General features: G+C 63.3%; 1 protein-coding gene across 9 annotated transcripts in view; it reads right to left on the bottom strand.

The window, feature by feature from the left end:
- Ptprs (protein tyrosine phosphatase receptor type S) overlaps nucleotides 1-23,162 on the bottom strand; it is a 53,730-nt gene that overhangs the window by 5,507 nt on the left and 25,061 nt on the right. For 4 of the 9 annotated variants that reach the window (XM_077109643.1, XM_077109632.1, XM_077109634.1 and 1 more), the window contains 20 exons: nucleotides 22,027-22,296; nucleotides 19,578-20,159; nucleotides 18,689-18,822; nucleotides 18,144-18,288; nucleotides 11,894-12,199; nucleotides 10,694-10,887; nucleotides 8,569-8,686; nucleotides 7,258-7,863; nucleotides 6,816-6,913; nucleotides 5,555-5,808; nucleotides 5,024-5,117; nucleotides 4,726-4,941; nucleotides 4,405-4,562; nucleotides 4,005-4,016; nucleotides 3,728-3,840; nucleotides 2,100-2,147; nucleotides 1,270-1,367; nucleotides 1,072-1,195; nucleotides 357-532; nucleotides 164-283 (listed from right to left, as the gene is read on the bottom strand). In XM_077109643.1, the coding sequence (XP_076965758.1) occupies nucleotides 164-283; nucleotides 357-532; nucleotides 1,072-1,195; nucleotides 1,270-1,367; nucleotides 2,100-2,147; nucleotides 3,728-3,840; nucleotides 4,005-4,016; nucleotides 4,405-4,562; nucleotides 4,726-4,941; nucleotides 5,024-5,117; nucleotides 5,555-5,808; nucleotides 6,816-6,913; nucleotides 7,258-7,863; nucleotides 8,569-8,686; nucleotides 10,694-10,887; nucleotides 11,894-12,199; nucleotides 18,144-18,288; nucleotides 18,689-18,822; nucleotides 19,578-20,159; nucleotides 22,027-22,296 (3,866 nt within the window). The remainder of the gene's footprint in view (nucleotides 1-163; nucleotides 284-356; nucleotides 533-1,071; nucleotides 1,196-1,269; nucleotides 1,368-2,099; nucleotides 2,148-3,727; nucleotides 3,841-4,004; nucleotides 4,017-4,404; nucleotides 4,563-4,725; nucleotides 4,942-5,023; nucleotides 5,118-5,554; nucleotides 5,809-6,815; nucleotides 6,914-7,257; nucleotides 7,864-8,568; nucleotides 8,687-10,693; nucleotides 10,888-11,893; nucleotides 12,200-18,143; nucleotides 18,289-18,688; nucleotides 18,823-19,577; nucleotides 20,160-22,026; nucleotides 22,297-23,162) is intronic. The other 5 variants (XM_077109637.1, XM_077109638.1, XM_077109635.1 and 2 more) reach the window with 5 other exon arrangements.

Raw genomic sequence — 23,162 nt, 5'->3', positions numbered from 1 at the left:
CTCAGCTAGGCCTGAGGCTGGCTGTGTCTGGCTGTGTCCGGCCCTCTCGGCCGCCTCGTGGGAGTGTGGTCAGCCCAGGGCCATGCCCGGGTTGTTGTGTCCTGGAGGGGCACTCTGAGCAGGAGCCAGGGCCTCGGTCTTCCCCCGCCAGCCTGGGCCCTACCTTGTGCAAGGAGAAGGTCCGCACGCAGAACGTGGCCAGCTCGATGGTGTCCAGCAGTGTCACCTGGATGAAGCCGTAGGTCTCGGTGCCTCGGTTGGGCCAGTACTGGTCACACTTGATCTGTGCCAAGCAAGAGCGGGGTAAGCACGGGGCAGCCGGCGCAGGGCTTGCGGGTCAAGGGGCCGGGCCTCACCCGCGACTTTTCCTCCAGCCGTGTCATCATGACGATGGTGGCTGACCGCTGCTCCCACACCATGCGCCAAAAGTCCCCGAAGGTCTCTGGCAGGGGCCCCTGCGTGGCGATGTAGGCGTTCTGCCGCCGGTAGCCGTCCACGTAGTTGGCGTTGATGTAATCGCTGCCCACGATGCCTACAGCAACGGCAGCGGGCACCGTGCCTCAGTGGGCTCACTCGGGCCCACCACCTCCTGGTGCTGCCCCATGCCCCGAGGCCACGGGGCAGCACGTACTTCCCGTCACCCACGTCACACCTGGCTGCTAGGCACTGCTGCGGGGTATAAGTGCCACACATTCTGGATGGTGCCACTGGGATACCACAGCCACTGGGGCCGCCCTGCGCACTCTAGGGTACCGAGCGTATTCTTGGGCTCCCCCACTTGATGCTGTAGCACTCCCATCACCCAAACTGTGACAAGCAAACACGTCCCCAGACATTGCCAAATGTTCCTAGGCAGCAGAACTGCCCTGATTCCATCTACGTAGGAGGACAGATGGAGCTACATGTCGACAGCAGCCATCAGTTAAATACTTATCTAAAGACGCTCAACAAACTCCAGTGGACCAGGTCAGGTATAAACCAGAACTGGGCCTCGGTGGCAGGACAGGACAGTGTGGGGTCTGAGCTTTGTGGGCCAGAACACCGCAGCAGAGTCTGGGACCCGGGCTGTACCTTCGATGGGCTGGAGGATGACCCGGGAGTGGTCGTAGGCGATGACGTTGGCGTAGCGGTTCTTGGGTTTGTTCACCTCCAGGTTGGAGTGTTCCCACGTGAACTGCTGTCCGGGGTCAATGGACTGTGGAGAGGGCAGGAGGTGGGCATTCAGGCGGGCATCTGGGCCCCGGGAGGATCGGGTGGGGCGCGGCTCACCTCGTACTCCTGGGAGAGCTTCAGGCTGTCGTTGGCTTTGAGGCGCTCGGTGTGCTCCGCCATGTCCCCAATGGGGACGGGCGGGTGGCTGAGCATGCCTAGGGGAGAGCAGACCGGCCGGCGTCGGTCAGGGGACCGGCCCTGGGGCAGGCGGGGTGCTGGACAGTGTGAGTCGGCCATGGACAAGCTGAGGTTAGGGGCGGCAGGGTGGCTCACGAGGGGACTGCTGTTCCAGTGCTGGCCGGTCCTGGTCCCCCCACCCAGCTGGGCGCGGGGCTGGGGGAAGGTCCCCAGCACCTCGGGCTCCGTGCTTCATGGCAAGGAGCAGGCGGGTGGCTGCAGGTGAGGGGCAGGCGCGGCCGGGGCGAGGCCGCCACCGTGGGGCCGAGGCTCGATGAGTGTGCTGTGGGCTCCTGTCCCTGCACTGGCTTGGGCAGGCAGGGGCAGCAAGGCCCTGTCAGACCCCTGCCCGCTCCCGGCCCGTGAAAAGGGTCGCACACTGAGGCCCGCAGGCAGCCTGGACACCCGCTGTGCAGACCCCCAGCCACTTCCCAAGATGCCGCGTCCCAGGGGCCTCGGGAGCCTGCCTGCCCCTGGACGCCTCCCGTGCGGCCAGGGTTTCACCCACGCCCCACGGCTCACACCCGGCAGTCACCCCTGGCCACCCAGGGCCCAACGGAGCAGACCCTGCCCTCCCCAAGGTGCCAGGGTGGGACGGGGGCAGAGGCCGGCCAGGAGTGGACGCGCGGACAGACAGGAGGCAGAATGGAAAACGGAAAACCCAGGATGAAAACAAACGTGGAGGAAGCGAGAACAGACACGGGACTAACTTTCCACGTGAGACCCCGGCTCCCTGAGGGGGCTGCTGAGGCCTGAATCTGCAGAAACAGCAAACAAGCAATCAATGAGGACTCGGGGCCGCCGCCCCCGCTGGCCATGGGCACAAGGGGCACACAGCCGCCCGGGCCCAGCCTGCAGCCACAGAACTGCAAGCCTGGATTCCTCTGGCCGGCCAGGGGCCAGTGTTGACCCCAGGCCCCAAAGATTTAGGATCCTCTTTCTACATGTCCCCAACCCCAGCCCATCCTGGCCTTGGGTCCTGTTGAGGCCAGCAGAGGGGATATGGGGGAAGTGGATGCAGGATGGTGAGGGAGAAATCAGGAGGCAGGAGAAGGACATTGGGCTCATGCCATGAGCTTTAGGGAGGACAGCAGCCACCAGTTAAACACACATTTACAACCCCCCTTAGATGGAAGGAAACAGGACGATGTGAGACAGCCCAGAGCCAGGGAAGTATGGGAGCATTGAGGGGTGACATGTGAGGTGCCACAGGATCCCTTGAAAAGAATGCAGCCATCAATTAAACACACACACTAAACCTAGATGACAACTGAAGTGACATGAGCCAATCCAGAGATGACAAAGAGAAGAGCACACACTAGGGGTGATAGAAGACACTGCACGCTCCCTTCAGGAGACCTGCAGCCATCAGTTAAATTCAAATGGTCAAAATCCCCAACTGGATGAAACTGAAGTGACATGAGCCAGTCCAGAGACAGAAAGAGAAAATAGTACAGTACGGTGACAAATGAGACCCTGAGACTCGTTCAGGATAACTGTAGCCATCAGTTACATAAAATTAGAATCATCTGGATGAAACATGAGCCAGTCCAAACACAGAAAGAACACATTAGGGAGAGCACGTGAGGTCAGGCCTGATCCCTTCAGGCCTGCAGTCATCAGTTAAATACAAATGTTTAAAATCCCCGTTTGATTGGAAGCAGAGTTGACATAAACCAGTTGAGGGACAGATGCAACCATGCTGTGAACCCATAAGGAGAAGAGCAGTCGTGGGTTAAATTAAAAATTCCTTATTTAGTTAGAAGCAGCTGGCATGAGCCCATTCAAGGGGGAGAGAGGGGGCGCTTGTGATTCACTGTCCGTGGGAGGACGAGAGCCTGATCCAGTCCTCCTGCAGGTGAGCAGAGCGAGGGGCCTGGGGGCCGGGCCTGCCACCAGAGGGCAGGGGTGCAGGGCGGGCGATGGCGCTGTTTCTGTGCCTTGCTAGGGGCACATCCCTAGGCCAGTGTACAGAAGGCCAAGGACCACCCACGCTCCCGCTCCACGGGCGCTACGGCTGGAGGGGTGGGGAGCAGCGCTCCTCCTGACAAGCAGCGCCCTTCCTAGTTGGAGATGCTCTTCAGGTTCCGAGAGGACAGCGGCCATCAGTTAACTACGTCTTAAACCCAGCCTTGCTCGGTTGTGTGCAGAGCGACCTGGGAGTTCCAGGCCAGATCCACTGAGGGAGGGTGGTGTTTGGGAATCAGGGGTTCGCCTGCACCCACTGCGTTGACATGGGCTGGACTGGGCTGTTCAGCCGGATGTCCCTCACGGTGGCAGTGTCCTCTCCCCAGCTCCTTCCCTGTGGTGGGGTCCCTCACCAGGGGCTGGCACGTACCCGGGGTCTGGAAGTTGATGCGTCGCATTTCCACGGGGTCCTTGGGGTGGTGGGGGGCGAGGTCTGCGTTGTTCAGCAGGCATTTGGTGCGGGGCTCCGAGTCCTTGCGCTTACTGTACGGGGCAAGCGGGGCCGCGGGTGAGCGCCAGGCGCCTGAGACGCCCGTGTGCCCGAGCCGCCCCGTCAGGAAGGGCGCGTCCGGCCTGGCAGCACCCTGACCGCCCTGGGCAGGCCTCCCTGGGCACCCGCCCGGCCCAGGGGAAGGGCTGGCCCTCACCCGTCAGGCTTGCTGCTCCAGCACCAGGCGCAGGCGGCGGGGGCGGGAAGAGGAGAGGTGAGGGCGGACGCAGGACTGGCTGGGAACCCTCTCAGCTTGGCTCCTCCCTGGGAAAGGGGCTCGTCCCTCCTGCGAGGACCCCACTCCACACAGACCTGCTCAGCCCCCCTCGGTAAGGGGATCACGCCCCGGGGGGGGGGCGAGTGGAGGTTCTCGGCAGGAGCCAAACCACTGGTCTGTTCTGAGTCTTGCCCCTGCCATCGCCCCAGGCTGTGTGACCTTGACCAAGTGGCTTAACCTCTCTGAGCGTCAGTTCCCCATCGACCCACAGAGGCCTCTGGCTGCCAGCCTGAACTGACCCTCCCCAGGAGGCCACCCTGCTCGGGGAGCACGGGCTCACTTCTTGTACAGCAGAATGGCGATGACGATGCAGATGATGAAGACCACGGCCAGCACAGGCCCGATCACCCAGATGAGCCCCTCCTCGCCGTCCACGATGGGCTGGGGGTCTGGGTTGTCCAGCTGGAAGGGGTCTGAGAAGGGGCTCGCTGCGAACGTCTGCGGGGGGGGGGCACCGTCAGGTCCACCCTGGGGGAGCCCAGCAGAGGCCCCCCCGCCCGGGCCATGGCCCTCTCTGCTCCCCGGCCCCTCCCCGCGCCCCCATCGCAGGCCAGCCCCGGTGGCCCCAGGTCCCCGCTGCCTGGCTGGACGCGGCACTCACGGGCTCGCTCTTCTGCAGGACGGCCAGCACAAACAGGACATAGCGGTGGCCGGGCTCCAGGCCCCGGTTGTCGAAGCCGCCGTACTGCTTCTGGTCGCCGGGGTGGAAGACGGGCGGCAGGACGGAGAAGCGGGCAGCGACGTAGGGCCGGGGCACCTCCAGCTGGCGGGAGTGCCGCAGGCTGCGCCGCTGCAGCCGGGCCACGTCCTGGACCAGCTGTGGGCGCGGGCGGGCGTCAGAGCCGCGGGAGGCAGAGCCCCAGGGAAGCCCGAGCCCCCGCGCGGCCACCAGGCCTCACCTCCTCCAGGTCCATGTCCTCCGGGCTGCCCAGTGGGGTCAGGAACTGGCCTCCGCGGGACTTGCGCAGGGGCACCATCACAATGAAGTAGCTCCTGGGGGGGAAGCAGAGGGTCCTGGCTCCCGCGCCCGCCCCGGGGCCAGCGCTCGCCTCACCTCCGGGCACCTCTGTCCCCCAGGCCAGGGCCACCAGCTCTAAGCCCAGAACTGCTGTCCCCCGCTCGAGGCCCGGCCTCCATGCTCCCATGTTCTTGGGGCCTTTACTTCTCCTCCTCTCCTCTGGGCCTCCCGCCGTCTCCACCCGCCTAGAACCTGAGCCCAGGCCTTCCCCGTGCCCCAAGGTTGCCCAGGGAAGAGTCACACGGAGGGCCAGGGACGGAGGAGCAGGTCTCAGCATGACCGGGACCACAGCCGAGGAGCACTGAACTTTCAGCACAGCCTGTGAGGTGGGACCTGTCCCTGTCTTAGACGGGCACAGAGGTCAGGGGCCTGCCCTGGCACACCGCGGGCTGGGGGTGGGCGGGCAGCGTACTGCACAGGCACGGGGCTCTGGCCGTCAGGCAGGTACACCACGACGAAGCCCTCGGGGTCAGGCTTGGGGGCGACGCTGGGCTTGCTGCCGAGAAGGTTGAAGGCCGTCCAGGCAGTGACCGTCTGCTGGAGGCCACCGAGGCTGCTGCCACGGTTGGTCAGCACAAAGTTGTAGAAGGTGTGGGGCCTGAGGTGCGTGATGAGCTTCTTGGTGGTCCTGCCGTCCACGTCCAGCGTGAGCCCGTTGTACTGGATCTGTGGGCCGGAACCAGCTCAGGGGCGGCCAGCTCAGAGCCCCTGCTGCATCCCCCTTCTGCTGGACCTGTGTCTGAGTATCAAGTGAGCCCCGAGTCCTGAGTGTCCTGAGCCCCAACGCTGTGTCCATCAAGGCCCTCATTCCTGCTGATCTGCAGCCCCAGCCTGGGCTCCAAGCCCCGCCTGAACCTCCGTCCAGCTGAGCCCAACTGACCCAGTCCTCATCCCTGGCTGCGCATCCATCCAGAGCTGACGGGGATCCCAGGCCTTGCCCCCCTTGGGGTCCCAGTCCCGACTGAGCCCGGATCCCAGGCTGAGCCCCCCTCTAGGTCCCAGTCCCGACTGAGCCCGGATCCCAGGCTGAGCCCCCATCTAGGTCCCAGTCCTGACTGAGCCCGGATCCCAGGCCTTGCCCCCCTCTATGTCCCAGTCCCGACTGAGCCCGGATCCCAGGCTGAGCCCCCCTCAGGGTCCCAGTTCCGACTGAGCCCGGATCCCAGGCTGAGCCCCCCTCTAGGTCCCAGTCCCGACTGAGCCCGGATCCCAGGTCTTGCCCCCCTCTATGTCCCAGTCCCGACTGAGCCCGGATCCCAGGCTGAGCCCCCCTCTAGGTCCCAGTCCCGACTGAGCCTAGATCCCAGGTCTTGCCCCCCTCTATGTCCCAGTCCCGACTGAGCCCGGATCCCAGGCTGAGCACCCCTCTAGGTCCCAGTCCCGACTGAGCCTGGATCCCAGGTCTTGCCCCCCTCGGGGTCCCAGTCCCGACTGAGCCCGGATCCCAGGCTGAGCCCCCCTCTAGGTCCCAGTCCCGACTGAGCCTAGATCCCAGGTCTTGCCCCCCTCTATGTCCCAGTCCCGACTGAGCCCGGATCCCAGGCTGAGCCCCCCTCTAGGTCCCAGTCCTGACTGAGCCCGGATGCAGGCCTTGCCCTCCTCGGGTCCCAACGGAGCCTGATGAGAGACCCAGCAGCAGTGCAGCCCGAGGCCGGCGGGCAGCAGCGGCGCACCTTGTAGGGTGTGGGCGAGTTGTAGTTGTCCGGGAACTCCCAGCTCAGCAGCACTGAGGTCTTCGTGACCATCTTCACCTTGAAGTTCTTGGGGGAGACTGCACGGGCAGCAGGGAGAGAGCAGAGGAGAGGCAGGTGAGGGCCTGCGCGGGGCAGCGGGGCGGCCCAGGCTCCCTGCTGTGGCTGTGCCTGTGCCCACGGCCTTCCTGCCTGGCCCTGGCCCGGCCCTGCCTGCCCTGTCCCAGGCCCTGCTGCGGAGACGCGGCTGCAGAGAGAAGGTGGGGCGGCGGTGCCAGAGGCGATCCCACCTTTGCCTTCGCCAGCCTCGGTCCGACTCGCCTCGACGTCCAGGAGGAAGCAGAAAAGTGGCCACTTACCTGGGGGGGAGGGGGTGGGGGGGGCGCGAGGCCCAGTCCGGCTCTGTGCGGTGCCGTGCGCCTACCTTGGTCCCGCAGGAACGTGCGGTAGCGGACTGGGGGGCTGTAGGGGCCGGGGCCCCTGCGTGTGTGGGCTCGCACTTGGAGGTCGTAGGCCGTGTCGGGCTTGAGGCCCCGCAGCGTGAGCACGTTCTCGGCCCCCGGCTCGGCCGCCGCCGGCAGCTCGGTCTCTCGGGCGGGGCCCAGGGCGCCGGCCTCTCGCACGGCCACCGTGTACTTGATGATAGCGCCATTGCGCTCGGCGGGCACAGGCGGTAGCCAGCGCAGCAGGACGGTGCCTGCAGAGGCATTGCCGGCCGCCTCCAGGATCTGCGGGTGGCCGTGGGGCGCGTCCTCAGGGATGCTCAGGACCTCGGCCGCCTCCTCGCCCAGGCCGCTGCGACTCCGGGCAGCCAGTCTGAACACGTACGTGGCCCCCTTGTGCACGCCTGCTGCCGTGTAGCGGTCCTCGGAGGGCGCGAACTCCAGCGTGGCCAGGGGTGGTGCGTCCTGGCGGCCAAACTGCAGGCGGTAGCCCAGCACCTGGTCCTCCGCGGCGGCAGGGGGCTCCCAGCGGGCCAGCAGGCTGCCCTCGGGGGTCTGCTGCACCGACAGGGTGGGGCGGCCCAGCACTGTGGGGACATCAGGGCCACGCGTCACCCTGGCCTGGAGCACAGGGTGCATGACTTCCAGAAATGGGGCCTCCGCCTGGGGTCTCCTCAGAGCTGCTCAGGGTGACCTGGGCGCCAGCCTGGCTCATGACCCACCTCGGCCTCCCGAGCAGGGGACACGGGCGCGTGCTCACAGCCTGGTCGTCACAGCGACCCAGGGGCACCAGGCTTAGGTGGGGAGGGGGCACCAACCCCGCCAGGAGCCTCGAGGGACTGGGGGGATGCTGTGGATCCAGGCAGGTGGCAGTGGGGACACTGCTCAGCCCTGGCCATCCCTGGGAAGGGGCGAGGGAAGGCCCAGGGCGCTGGGAGGAGGGAGCGTGGCGGGAGGGCGGGACGGGGCTAAGGGTCACAGTGGCAGCGCAGTCCCTGAGGACGTGGAGCAGCAGGGCACAGGCTCTCCTGCCGCCCACGCACACAGCCACCCCTTGCAGTCCAGGTGGCCTTTTTCCTGACTCAGCTCAGTACTGCACAAGAGCCGACCCTGGGCTGGCGGGAGGGCCCTGGAGGCGGCAGGGAGCCGGGCGAGGCCTCCAGGCGGGAGGGGCCGGGCAGCCCACAGGGTGTCGGGCGAGAGAGGGGCCGAGGGGCCAGCGGGGTGTGGGGCAGCGGCCCGGGCGCTGCAGGAGGCCGCCCTGCCCGGGGCCTGGCCTGCGGGCTGCACACCTGCTCCCTTGGTCACCACCACTCTGGGTTTGCTGCGAGCACCGTCGCCCTTCATGGTGTAAGCGGCTACCGTGATGGAGTAAGCGGTCTCGGGCTGCAGGTCTGTGATGACCATTTCCTGTGGGCAGGGCAGGGGTCAGAGACACACCCGCGGGGGAGAGCCTGCCCACACCTTCCCGCAACAAGTCAAGCCGAGGAGGCAGCACGCGGGCCACAGCAGAGACGTGCACACAGCCATGCAGGGACCTGTTCACGGCCTGTCCCCTCCAGGCACATGCGGCCTGCAGCGCCCACTTGCCTCTGAGCTGGGGCTGGCCACCCTTGCCCCAGCCTGTGCTCCCCGCAGCAGCCAGAGGGCGCCTGTGAGCCCGAGTCAGGCCCCTCCTCTGCCCACAGCTCTCCATGGCTCCCTCCAGGGGGTCATAGCCCAAGCCCTGCCTGCCACCCACGGGCCCTGCACAACCCGCCTTGTCCTCTCCCTGATTCCTGCCTCCTCCCTCCCAGCCACAGGGTTCTCACTGTGCCCCTAGCTCACCAGGTGGGGTCCTGCCCCAGGGCCTTTGCATGTGCTATTCTATGCCTCTGCACCTGAGTCTGTCTGCCCCACGGAGCTGGTGGGAACCGACAGGTTTTCAGGAACTCTGTCGCCAGTCTGAAACGGCTCTCAGGGCCAGAGACCGCAAGGGAGCTCACCCCTCCCCTTCTCATCTGCCATGCCCCGCCTCAGGGTCCCCTGTCTGTGCGGGAGCAGATTGAGACCATGGGCTGCTGTGCGGCCCTGGGGAGTGTGACATGGGCGCAGCGGCAGCATCTGCACCTTGGCCATGGGCACTGATGCCCAGCACACTGCCCAGAGAGCCAACGTCATGTTCCCATCCCCACTGCAGCTGTGCCCGACATGCATCTGGGTCTTGCTGATTCGCACCCAATTCCCCGACTGGACTGCGGCCCCTGGGGAGCTCGGGCCTGGCCCCCACACGCTTCAGGTGCGGCTGGTGCTCAGGAGGCTGCCGTCCATCTGAGGAGCCCTCACCCCCTGGGTCCCCCGCCTGCCACATGCACACACACAAGCACGGCCGGGCACACCTGGGAGCCACGGGCACCCAGGTCAGGAGTACGGGCAGAGGGTCTCCTGCCCCGAGCCCCACTGTCCTTCCCAGGGGCCTGGTGGGAGGGGCTGAGCAGGGGCCCAGCTGGGACTCCCCTAGACTCAGGAGGGGGGTGAGATAGGTTGTGGGGTGTCTGGGGTCAGTGCCAATTTAACGTTAGACAGAGGAGCCAGATACGGTGGTGCACACCTGTCATCAATCCCAGCGGCTCAGGAGGCTGAGGCAGGAGGATCGAAAGTTCAAAGCCAGCCTCAGCAACTTAGTGAGGCCCTAAGCAACTCAACGAGACCCTGTCTCTAAATAAAAAATAAAAAGGGCTGGGATGTGGCTCAGTGGTTAAGTGTCCCTGGGTTCAACCCCCAGCACCAAAAAAAAAAAAAAAAGAAAACAAAAACAAAAACCAAAAACAAAAGCAAGAACCCAGAGTTTTGGGGCTCTTGGAAGAGCCACCGTTTGGGCAGAAAGACAGCCCAAAGAGGGGCAGTGACTTGCCCCAGGCCACACAGTGATCCTGCTCTGCTTTCCGAGCCTCCCCAGTTAGCGCAGGGTGGCACAGTGGCTCTGCAGGCTGTCCCCAGCACTGGCTCCTCTCCCAGCGGTGGGCCACATTAAGGACAGCTCGGCCCCAGGGAAATTCCCAGGCCAAGGGCAGAGCTGGGCCCTGAGTCAGGCTGGTGCAGACCCCAGAGGACAGAGCCTGCACTGTGGGTCACCAGGAACGGGAGCCCCAGGTGAGGTGTGCTGTGACCACTGGTCCTGCGGCGGCTGCCGGCCCAGGCGCTGGAGCACACAGGGTCAGAGCTTGGCACCCGCCAGGCACATAAGCCTAGGAGGCAACGGGCGGGGGAGGAGACCCTCGGGGCCCAGCGCACAGGAGGCAGGCTACTCACGTATTCCGCAGTGTCGTCCATCTCCCACTGAGCGGGAGGGCGGCAGGGGAGAGAGCAGGGAGGTGAGCAGAGGCCAGAGGCAGAGAAGCAGAGGACAGTGCCCCCCCCAGCCCCGGCCCCGCCCACCTGGGCATCGGCCAGCATGACGTCTTTGATGCGCGGTGGCCCGCGGGCCTCGGCGCCCTCCATGCGCACGTAGTGGACCTGGTAGCCGCGGATCTGGCCATGCTGCCGGCCGGGCGCGGGCGAGCGCCACAGCACGCGGATGGCCGTGGCGTTGAGCGCCTCCGCCTCCACCTTCCGCGGCGGCGCGCTGGGCACTGGCGGGCGGGAGGGGAGGGGAGGGGCGAGCGGGGCTGTTACCGGGGGCCGGCCCTGCCCCGGGCGGCGACACTGCCCGATGCCAGGATGCTGAGGGTCACCAGGCGCTGAGCGCTGGCCACTGGCCAGGAGGGCAAGGCCCCCTACAGCCCTCCCACGCCCCGAGGGGCCCTGATGGCATGCCCCATTCACAGATGGCCACCCAAGGCCCCTAGGGCTAAGTCTCCAGTGGGGACACGGGACCCTAAGGGCCTTCCCGCGGCTGGAGGGGGCTCCCTCTCAGGGCTTCCATCCCTGCTGGATGGGGACTCATTCTCTCCACAGACGGGACAGAGGCTGGGAGAGCTCACTGTGACCAACAGTGGTCACTTGAACTGGGCGGTCCAGCTGTACACTCCTGAACACTCCGGCCGGTCCACTTGGCACTGGGGATCATTTCCGGTGTCTAGCCCCTCAGAGCCTCACCCACCCACTGGCCTCCTTTCGGCCTGTGAGCTCAGCCTCAGTGCGTCTCTGCACCCAGGCCATCACTTGACTTTGCTTCTTAGAACCTCCCAGCCCGTCACTGGCCACCGTGGACTTCACACCACAGAAACCGGCCACGGCTACAGCTCAGCTTCCAGCCAGGCTCCCGACCCCGGGCGCTGCGTCCTAGGCAGCCGACTCCCAGGGAGCAGTGAGCCGGGCTGATGCCAAGGTCTAGGGCTCGGGCTCCAGAGGCAACCCTGATTTGCTGGGGGCTGTGCGCAGACCACCGGCCCTCTATCACTGAGTGCCCGTGTCCACCACTCCCACTGTCTGCCCAGGGGGAGGGGCTGCCAGCTGGGCCAGGGGCCAGCACCCTTCAATAAGGCCGCCCAGGCCTGGGGCCCCCAAATCCACGCTCGGGGAGCCGGCTGCTTCGCGGCTCCCACCTTCTGACCACCAGCCCAGCTTTCTGAGATGGCGGCTCCAAGGCAGGGTGGGCTGGGCCTGGGGGGTCGGTCCGGGCCGGCCGGTGCTTACCGTCCTCGTCGGTGCGGATGACCACGGGCGAGCTCTCGGGCCCTGGTCCCACCTCTGTGTGAGCGACAGTTGTGATACGGTACTCGGTCCACTTCTCCAACGCCTCCAGCAGGATCTGGGTGGTGGTCGGGGGGATGCCGTTCACCTCCTTGGGTTCCGGGTCCTCCGAGCCCAGCGGTCGGTAGCGGACGCTGTAGCCCACCAGGGCCCCGTTGTGTGTGTCCGGCGGCGGCGGGCGCCAACTTACCAGAATGGCCGTGGAGCGCATGCTGGTGCACTTAACGTCTTGAGGGGGGGCTGACGGTTCTATTGGGGGAGAGCGTGGGGGGGTGGGATGGGCGGGGAGGGGCGGGGAAACAAAAGATGGGAAGAGAAAATAAAAAAGAAGATGATAACAACAAAACAGAACCAAACAGAAGTCGAACCCAGAAGAAGCGGGTGTCAACCAAGGGTGAGATGGGCGGGTGGACGGGCGGCGGGAGGGCGGGGGGCTGGCCAAGAATACTGCGCTCACGCTTGGGGCTGTGCCTGCCTGGCGCACAGTAGGTCTCAGCACAGGCAGCGGAGGTACCCATGCACCATGACAAGGGGACAGCCGGTAGGAGCCCCGTCCAAGGGCACCACCCACAAGCTCCAGGCACTGGTCAGGGCTTCAGAGAGCAGGAGAAACGGCTGTTTGACTTCATCCTGCAGCCATGGGGACAAGGCCAGCACTGTGCCCCTGACCACGCCCACGTCCTCTGCTACCATTCAATTATGAGATAGGGTCTTGGTAACTGTCGAGGCTGCCCTTGAACTTGTGCTCCTGCCTCAGCCTTCAGTCACTGGGATGACCAATGCGTGTCCACATCTGGCTAAAAACATCTACATGTTGAACATCTACTATGTGCAGGGCACCAAGCCAGGGGAATCACAATAAGGCCCCATCTACTGGCACCTACTGTGTGCCAGAAACCAAGCCAGGGGTCTCTCAATAAGGCCCCATCTACTGGGCGCCTACTATGTGCTGGGCACCAAGCCAGGGGAATTGCAAGAAGGCCCCATCTACAGGGTGCCTACCATGTGCCAGGCACCTACTGGGTGCCAGACACCAAGCCAGGGGACTCCCAATAAGAACCCAGCTACTGAGCACCTAGTATGTGCAGGGCACCAAGCCAGGGGAATCACAATAAGGCCCCATCTACTGGCACCTACTGTGTGCCAGAAACCAAGCCAGGGGTCTCTCAATAAGGCCCCATCTACTGGGCGCCTACTATGTGCTGGGCACCAAGCCAGGGGAATTGCAAGAAGGCCCCATCTACAGGGTGCCTACCATGTGCCAGGCACCTACTGGGTGCCAGACACCAAGCCAGGGGACTCCCAATAAGAACCCAGCTACTGAGCACCTAGTATGTGCTGGGCACCAAGCCAGGGGAATTGCAATAAGGCCCCATCTACTGGCACTTACTATGTGCTGTGTACCTACTGTGAGCCAGACACCAAGCCAGGGGAATCTCAATTAGGATCCATCTACTGGGCACCTAGTATGTGCCAGGCACTAAGTTAGGAGAATCTCAATAGGGCTCCATCTATTGGGTGCCTACTATGTGCCAGACACCAAACCAGGGGACTCTCAATAAGGATCCAACTACCGAGCACCTACTACGTGCCAGGCCCCAAGCAGGGGGAATTGCAATAAGGCCCCATCTACTGGGCACCACTATGTGCCAGGCACCAAGCCAGGGGAATCACAATAAGGCCCATCTACTGGACACCTACTATGTGCCAGACACTAAGGGGAATCTCAATAAAGCTCCATCTACTGGGTGCCTACCATGTGCCAGCCACCTACTGTGTGCCAGACACCAAACCAGGGGATTCTCAATAAGGATCCATCTACTGAGCACCTACTATGTGCCAGGAACCAAGCAGGGGAAATTGCAATAAGGCCCCATCTACTGAGCACCTACTATGTGCCAGGCACCAAGCCAGGGAAACTCAATAAGGCCCCATCTACTGGGTGCCTACTATGTGCCATCCACCTACTGTGTGCCAGACACCAAGTCAGAGGACTCTCAATAAGGATCCATCTATTGAGCACCTACTATGTGCAGGGCACAAAGCCAGGGGAATTGCAATAAGGCCCATTTCCTGGGCACCTACTATGTGCCAGGCACTAAGCTAGGGGAATCTCAATAAGGCCCCATCTACTGGGTGCCTACTATGTGCCAGCCACCTACTGTGTGTCAGACACCAAGCCAGGGAAATTGTAATAAGGCCCCATCTTCTGGGCACCTACTATGTGCCAGGTACCAAGTCAGGGGAATCTCAATAAGGCCCCATTTACTGGGCACCTACTATGTGTCAGGCCCCTGACAAGGGCTTCACAGATAATATCTACCCTTATTTACTGAACCTACTGTGTGCAAGGCATGGTGCCAAGGGCTTCACATATTTTATGGTAAAAATCCGGTGGAGGGTTTCTTATGGCCAAGCAAGTGCTCACTGAACACGTGGCCACACGGGACCAAGCGCTCACTCCTCTCAGGGCCCCCCTTGGCCTTACTCGGAGAAAAATCAATGCCCATGTCTTGAGCACCTACTGTGTGCCAGTTAGCATGCCAAGCACTTTGGAGAGTGATGTTGAAAGTGCCACTTCACTGGACACTGACCGTCAGGGAGCGGAGTTGGTTCCACGGGCCAGGTCCACATCACACTGTCCTGTTCTGAGGCCCTGCCGTGTGCCAGCCCTGGGCAGAGCCACCGCGTACCAACAGCAGCTCTCGCCTACTGAGCACCTGCCATGGACTGGGCGTGGCCACGGTCCTCTGAAGACCACGATAGCAGTCAACATTGTGCAGCACCCACTGGGCCAGGCACGGCGCGGAGGACTTCATCACCAACAGCAATAGTCCCCACACATTAAGCACCTACTGTGTGCCAGGTGCCATGGTAGGAGAGTGAGTGGAAAACAAACAGCTCCCACACACTAAAGCACCTGCTGTGCGCTAGGCGCTAAGAAGAGCATCGCTGGTCAACAGCAACAGCTCATACCCGTTAAGCACCTACTGTGTGCCAGGTTTTGTGCTAAGGACCTTACATAAAAACACTAACAGTTGTAACTTATTGAGCCCCTGCTATCAGGGGAATTGCAATAAGGCCCCATCTACTGGGCACCTACTATGTGTCGGGCACCTACTGTGTGCCAGACACCAAGCCAGGGGACTCTCAATAAGGCCCCATTTACTGGGTGCCTACTATGTGCCAAGAACTTGGCAGACAATAACTGTGGGTTTTGAGCACTCACCATGTCAGTGTTTTAGACTGACACAAGTACTAATTTGAGGGCTGGGGAGGTGGCTCAGTGGTACCGCACTCTCCTGGCATACGCGGGGCGCTGGGTTCGATCCTCAGCACCACATAAAATAAAGATGTTGTGTTCACTGAAAACTGAGAGACAAATACTAAAAAATTCTCTCTCTTAAAAAAAAAAGTACTAATTTGAGCACCTACTGTGTACCTCACCAGGCTAACTTATTTATAGCAAGTGTCACATATTAAGCACTCACTGTATACCAAGCATGCGACAAGAAATTTGAACAGCAATAGCCGCAGCCCATGATTTGGGTGCCTGGCACCAGGTTTAGCTTGTCACACACCACTGACAGCATCCGCTGATGAGTGCCAACTATCTGTCCCACCCCATGCTGTTCCATATTTACATTCCAAACAGCACTTATGGAGCACCTACTGTGTGCCAGGCAATGTTAAGGGTTTTGTTGAACAACAGTGATTGTTCCCATCACCTAAGCACCTACTGTGTGTACGGAGCGTAATATCTCCATACACCAAGTCGCTGTGGGGGCGATGGGCACCACCTCCCACGTTCTCACCTCCACAGACTCCAAGGCCCTGTGGCTGACCCTGCAAGGTGCTGTCCCTGGCCTGCCCTGCTCAGCTCTCACAGCCATGCAGAAGTCACAGCTGTCCCTGCACCCACCCCACGCTCCAGGGGGCAGGAAGCCGGTTTCAGAGCCCACGAGGGGCTCACCACCATCACTGGTTACGCTTCCCCTGGCTGAGCCGAGCCTTCTGCCCAGGTGAGGGAGCGGCAGAGCAGGACCAAGGCCAGGCCTCACGGTCCCCAGTGGCCACCCAGGCTTACAGTGGAGGAGGCCCAGGGAGGCCACTGTCCTGCCAGCCTCACGCCCAGCTCGTCTGTGCTCGGATCTCATTCGTGTTATTTGCCACGTGGACATCCTTGTGCTGCGACCCAGAGAGGAGCAGAGCTCCCGTCCACAAAGGCCTCGCAGACCCCTGAGCCACCACGGCTCACTTCCACTAGAATGACCTGCCTCCCAGTGAGACACTGGAACCCTCCTCTGAAACTAGACCTGAGGGGCCTCTCCCCACTTCTTGACCAGCCACCCAACCCCGAGTGCCCAGGGAAGGCAGGCAGGAGCAGAAAACCAACTGGGAACGTGCCAGAAGGAATGAATTTGCTGAGAAAGGGGGAGGAAAATAAAACCAAAACCATAATGAAATAAGAAACAACGGTGATGGTGGTGATGATGAGAAAAACCATAATAAAAGAAAGAAAGACGCCTTCCAGAAAACTCCCAGTCTGGTTACCTACCTTCCACTCTTCACCTGCTAACTTATAGGACTTTCTTACGAGGGAGGGACGCGGAGTGCTGAGCTACAAGGCCAGACCCAGCTGGCGGTGGGTCTCCGGACGCAGTGGGCCCCCGGACGCAGTGGGCCCGACGCCGACGAGGCGGGAAGGTAGGACAGTGTCTTGGGAGACCCACGGCCGAGTGGTCTGGCCTCCACCTACCCTTGTGTTCAGACTAAGGAGCCCGCAGCCCCCGGGGTACGCCTGGCCCTGAGTCTCTGCTGCTGCTCCTCTCGGGCCCCACCCGTCTTGGGGCAAGAAGTGGGGAGTCCCTTCCCCCCACTCCCTGTCCTGGGCCGCCCCGGAGCTTCGCGTGCCTTGGCCGAAGCCGCTTCCTAGGCGACCTTGGGGTCGCGTCCATCACAATCCAGCCCAACCTGCGTGATGTCTTGGAAAGGGCCGGGCAGGTGTGTGCAGAAGCCAGACACGCTGCGGGCGGCGCGGGCACAGGCATCAGGAGTGGGTCCTGGGGGACACAGGGCTCTGGGCCATCTGTGCAGCCCAGACCTGCTGGGCGCGTGGGGGCACGCAGGGTGGGCTGTGTTTGTGAACTTGCTCGAGACCAGCTGGTACTCACCTTACGACACCTCTGCCGGCCTCTCAGGTGGCCGCCCAAGCCACAGGCCACCCTCACTGACCTCCACCTGCCAGACGCGCCCTGGTGGCTGGGCGCTGCTCAGTGGGCAGCAGGAAGGAGGGAAGGGGCCTGGGTGGCGGGCTGTGTCCACGGCCCCTGATCTCTCGCACCCAGCCCGAGCTGATGGCACCCCCCACTGACCCAAGATGCCCCCCGAGGGCACGCAGCAGGGGGTCTGAAGGTCTGAAGGCCGCAGCTGCTTCCAGAACAAAGGCAGGGTGGCTACATGTGACCAAGGGGCTGCAGGGAGGCCACGGGGGGCCAGGCTGACAGGAGGACCCAGAGGGCAAAGCGAAGGGGCCTCCACAGGCCCAAGCACAGGGCAGGCAGGCAGGGCCACGGTGAAGGTGGTGGCAGGGGCCACAGGGTGGCCCACACCCAGCTGCTGGGTGGAGGGGACTTGTGACAGGAGGCCAGGCGGACAAGCACAGAAGTGCAGAGATTCAAGGGCCGGGGAGCGGCCGCATGCTCCCTAGAGCCTGGTCAGATCTGAGGGCACCGACCCTCGGGGGGGGGGGGGGGGCACGTCTGGGGCCTGAGAGCCACTGCTCCCTGCCTGGAGGAAGGCCATCAGGGAGGGTCCAGCTGTGTCCTCTGCTCTGGCAACCACAGGTGCCAGCTGTGCAGAGGCCAGGAAGTGGCCCCAAAGATAGGACAGGAAGGAGGGAGGTGCACCCGGTGACCTCTCTCAGCAGGGCAAAGCCTGCTGCTCTCCTGGTCCCTATTCTCAACGCAGGTCAAGAGGCGGAGGACAGGAGGACCCCGTGGCGAGACCCTCACTGCAGTGGTGGGACACCGAGGCCCGGCTCGGGCAGATGTGTCCGAGGTCCAGGGGCGAAAGGAATCCGGCGAGGTGCCCCCCACCCCCTGCGGCGGGCTCTGCCCCTCAGGCCCCGCGAGGCCGGCTGCGCCAGGCCGCGGTCCCCCCCGCAGAGAAGGGCGGTGGCCGAGACACGTACTGGACTGCAGCGTGCGCTGCCGCACCACCGAGGTGAAGGCGCCCAGGCCCTGCGGCGAGCGGGCCGCCAGGCGGAAGGCGTACTCGGTGTTGGGCTTGAGGTCATCCACCACGAAGGCCGTCGTGGGGTCGAAGGTCCTCCCCACCTGGGGTCCGGGAGAGACGGGGAGAGACAGAGACGGGGAGATGGGTACAGAGAACCAGAGACAGATTTAGAAATTGAGGGAGAGAGACGGGGCCAGAGAGAGATGAGACAGAGACGCGCAGAGACAGACACGCAGGAGAAGAGAGGGGATCGGAGGGGACAGCGAGAGGGACAGAGACGCAGAGGATGAGAAACAGCAGAGCCAGAGAGCGAAAAACCAGCAATAAAGGGACGGAACAGGCGACACGGAGGCGGGGCAGGGGCGGGGAGTCCGGTGAGCCCCGCCCTCCCCTCCCCTTCCCAGTCCTGGCCCCGCCCCGGTCCCGCCCACCGGCTGGCCCCTCCCACCCTGCCGGCCCCGCCCCTTCCCGGAGAGCCCCGCTCCCGAGCTCAAAGGGTACCTCGCGGCCACGGTCGCCCTCCCGGAAGAGCAGCTCATACTTGATGATGCTCTCCTGCCGTGGGGGGCTCCAGGAGAGCCCGATGCTGGTCTCTGACTTGGCCTCGGCCCGCAAGTTCATGGGCTGGCCAGGTACTGGGGGAGAAGGAGCAATGAGCAGAAATGGGCGCGGCAGCGTGGGGGCGCCGCGCGGCTGGTGCTCCTCCTCCCAGGTCGCCCTGGAGGAAGCGCTGAGCCCGGGCCCCGCGGTTCTCTCTGAAACCCCACCTCCCCTCGGCTGTCCACTTCCACCCGGTCCCTCTCTTGGCCTCTTCCTGACCCCTGCAAATTAAGTGAGAGAAGTTGGAAGGCGGCAAGGTGCACTGCAGACCTGCGTTCCCATCATTCCGCAGGCGCCCGAGTCTTCCCGGATTTTTGGTTTCAAAAGCCTGAACCCCAAGAGAAGGGTCAGCGACCCAGGAGAGCTGGGCCACGACTAAGCAGCCGTGAGTCCTCCCACCGGAGCGGGGAGGGAGGCCCATCTGCAGCCTGGGGTTGAGGCCCTTTTCATTTATTAACTGGAGACAAACAGCATCAGTCCCTACAATGACAGTGGCAGAGGGGGTCCCCAAACTCAGCTGCTGACATGTCCCCGGGGAGTTAATGACAGCGGAAGGCCATGGCATCATTGCCTGGATCACGGCCCCTGGGAGCCGCCTGGGAGTCCAGCTGGAGCCCTGTGGGCTGGCCAGTCGGAGTTTCCAAGGAAAGCCAGAATTTTTTGATTTTCTGGATGGCCCCAAATATCTCAAAGCACCGTGCAGGACCCACAGGCCGGCTGTGGCAATCAGCCATGGGGCTGCCGTGCCTGGCCCCCCTCCAGGCCCCAGCCGGGACGCCCCGTGGCTCACCTCCCTGCTGCGTCTTGACCTGGATGGGGTCCGAGAGGGGCCCATCCCCCACGGAGGTGAAGGCCAGCACGCGCACGGTGTAGGTCTCGTCCTCCAGCAGGCTGCCCACGGTGGTCAGCAGGCTGTCGTCCACGTTATGCTTCTGCCAGTTGCCCACCGGGTGCTCCGGCTCCATGGTGTAGTAGACTCGGTAGCCGCGGATCAGCCCGTTGGGCTCCACCGGCTCCTCCCACTGCACGATCATGGTGGTGGCGCTCAGCATGCGGGCCTGCACGTTGCGCGGCGCGCTGGCCGGGGCCTGCTCGCCCGTGCGGGTGACCACAGACTCGCTGGGTGGGCCCTGGCCAATGGAATTGACGGCAGACACCCAGATCTCGTACTCGGAGTTCGGGCTCAGGCCGCCGATGCTGTAGCGTGTGGTGGTGATGTCCTCCTTGATCTGATATGGCCCGTCCTGGCTCTTGGACTTGTACTCGATGACATAATAGGACACAGGGTCTGGGTTGCCCGAGTCCCAGGTGATGGTGATGCTGGTGGCTGTGTTCTCCGTCACCACTGGAGTCCCAGGGGCTTTGGGGAGAGCTGTGAGAGGGAGGCAGGTGACAGATTGGGCACACTGTCAAAGGGTCCCAGAGCCGTGTAGCCTCTGACCACACAACTGCCTTCCTCCCATTTTGGTTTCCTGGGAGGAAACCTCTGTCTCATCCCCTCTACAGCAAGAGCCAGCCTGCGTGGCCATGGGTGGCACCAGCTGAGGGGTGCAGCACCGTCCAGCCGCCCAGAGCTGAAGCTCACCTTTTTTAACAGTTGCAGCTGGCCCAGGGGCACACACTCGTCGCCCCAGTGACTCAAGAGGCTGAGGCAGGAGGAGGGCGAGTTCAAGGCCAGCCTGGGCAACCTAGCAAGGCCCTGTCTCAAAACAGAGGGCCGGGGTGCGGCTCAGGGGTGGAGGCCTGCCCGCCCTGGGGCCCTGGGCTCCATCCCAGCTCTGCCAAGGAACAGAACTGGACCGGCTGGGTAGGACACATGTCCACCTTGCCTGCGGCGCCTGTGGCCGCTGCTCACTTCAGCCGGGTCACTCGGCTTTGCCCCATGGGGCGTGTCTGCTCCCGCCTCACCCCTGCTATGCCTGGCCACTTTCTTGAATGTCCACCCCGTGCCCCTCCTCCGCCTGGCAGGAGGCACGGTGCCCGCTTCACATCGCGGGTTCTCCCACTTTTCACCTCTGTCCCAGTAGCGGGGCCTGGATGTCACCTGCAGCTGACTCTCTCCCACTTGTCCCTAGACATCAGCCCACAGGCCCAGCGGCAGCTGACCCTCAGGTGACACCAAAGCCTTCCTGCAGCCTGGGTCAGGGCCTGGGGCCTTCCCGACTCTGCTCTGCAGCTGTCACCCAAAGGCTGCCAGATGGGCTGCCAGTGAGTGTGACCACGTGCCAAGAAAACTTTATTCACAAGAGCGGAGGCCGACTCTGTCCCCAGGCTGCAGCCGGCTGGTCCCCGACGGACAGGTTGAAAACTCCATGACTTACAACCCCATTTCCTCTCCAGACCTCCTGTGTCTGCACGGGCTGCACCACCGTCCCCAAACCCTGTCCCTTGTCCTGCCTGGCTCACGCCTCCTCAGTTTTCAGTCTTTCCACTGAGACATGCTCTTCCCTCACGTTCCGGGAGGTGAGTCCATGACGAGGAGGTCTCCAGGGCACTGTGGACCCCTGTGACCGTCCTGATGACCCTAGGTCGCTGCTGCCTGGCTCTGTGGGCTCCGAATGAGCCACAGTCATGGACATGAGTGGAGACCCCGTAGTCACGGCCACTGTCCCCCGCCTGCCTCTCCTTCTACAAGCAAACCCCTGCTCCGCGCCTCAGAGTGTGGCAGGGTGCGGTGGCAGCCTGCGGGACCAGGGTTGTGGATGAGCAGCCCCCGCGGCTCCCTGCCCGCCACGCGGCACTTCCTGTCCCCGCAGCACCTTGCGGGAGGACCTGTGCAGTCTCCCGCCTCCAGAGGCAGCCTCCTGCGTCACATGTCTACGGTGGCAGTTTTTTCCTTTTGTGGCACTTGGGATGGGACCCAGGGCCTGTGCACGCCTGGTGAGCGCTCTGCCCCTGAGCCATGCCCGGCCCTGTCCATCTCACTTGAAGACAGTGTGGCCAAGTGGCCCGAGCTGGCCCGGAACCTGCCATCCTCCCACCTCAGCCTCCTCGTGACCAGGACGACACAGCACTGGGTCTAGCAGGCCTCCTGTTGGCCTTGGAGGCCGTGTCCAGTGATCAGTGTAAGCTGTCTTGTCAGTCCCCACATGGAGGACAGTGCCCAACGCTGCACGGTCCCCATCGTTAAGTGACGCGTGACGGTCTGGTCGATACACATCAGCTCGGAGAGCTGTCCTTCCAGGTTCCCAGCAAGGAGGCCGAGGCACGGCCCAGAGGCCCACCCGCGCCCAGCTTACACTTCACTGTGATCTGGGCCACCGCCTCGATGACGCCCAGGCTGGACATGGCCACACACGTGTAGTTGGCCGAGTCCTTGACGTCCGTGAGCTCCAGCACGTTCCGGCCCACAGGCATGTCGTCCTCAGGCGTCAGGTCCTCGGCCCCCTGCATCCACTTGACGTAGGGCATGGGCGAGCCCACAGCCACACAGGTGATGTTCACGTTGCCACCCGGCATGATCTCGTGGCTGGTGGGCAAGATGGAGAAGCGGGGGGCCACACGGCGGACTGGGGGGTGGCGGCGGCCGAGATGCCGGGGAGGGGAGGCGGCAGAGGAGAGAGAGAAGCAGGAAGGAGGAAGAAAGAGAGAGAGGGAGGAGAGATGGGAAAGAGCGGAAGCCATTAAATACAGACAGGCTCTTGTCCCCCAGGAACCCCCCAAACGAAAAGGAAACAAAGGCCAAAATCAAAAACCAAATCCAACACAAAAAACCAAAACGTCAAAGGAGGGAACTTCACAAACGAGATCGGAACGGAGTGGAGACGCGAAGCTGGACTTCAGAGCACAGGGTTCCAGACCAGAGTGGCTGTCACAGCACAGAGATGGACACAAAAATTTATCAGCCGTTTCTCATCTTTGCTGACAGCGTGGCTCCGGAGACCGGCCCTGCGTCCTGAGTGGGCGGTCACTCTGCAGAGCCTGCAGGGCTCCGGCGGGACACCCTGGGCAGGGGCGCTCGGGCCGACCTGACTCGCCACCCCTGGTTCCCAGGTGACGAGGGTCCTGCAGGAGAGGAGCCCGGAGGCAGAGGGGGCCTGGCAGCTCAGCCCCCACGCTCGACCCCTTCTGGTGACACAGGGACCCCACCCCCTTCCCCAAAGGAAAGATGAGAAACTCTAATGAAATTTTTGTGGTTTTGGGTTAGAAACCCTCTAAAAGCTTCTGTCGGTCTGACAAGTTTCCATCGATAGATGCGGCTCTCAAAGTCACAAACATCATGCAAAGTAGGTTGAGAGAGTGGGTGGGAGAGGAGGAGGGCGAGGAAGGGCAGAGGGGGGCAGAGGGGTCAGGAGAGGCTCAGGAGGCCGGAGCGTGGACAGATGAGTGGAGAGAGACCGGGAAGGAGGGTGGGGCAGAGAGAGCGGGGAGGGGC

This window comes from Callospermophilus lateralis, chromosome 1, assembly GCF_048772815.1.
Source record: "Callospermophilus lateralis isolate mCalLat2 chromosome 1, mCalLat2.hap1, whole genome shotgun sequence".
NCBI classification, from domain to species: Eukaryota; Metazoa; Chordata; class Mammalia; order Rodentia; family Sciuridae; genus Callospermophilus; species Callospermophilus lateralis.
The sequence above is the reverse complement of the archived record's forward strand: the minus strand, read 5'-3'. Positions and strand labels throughout refer to the sequence as shown.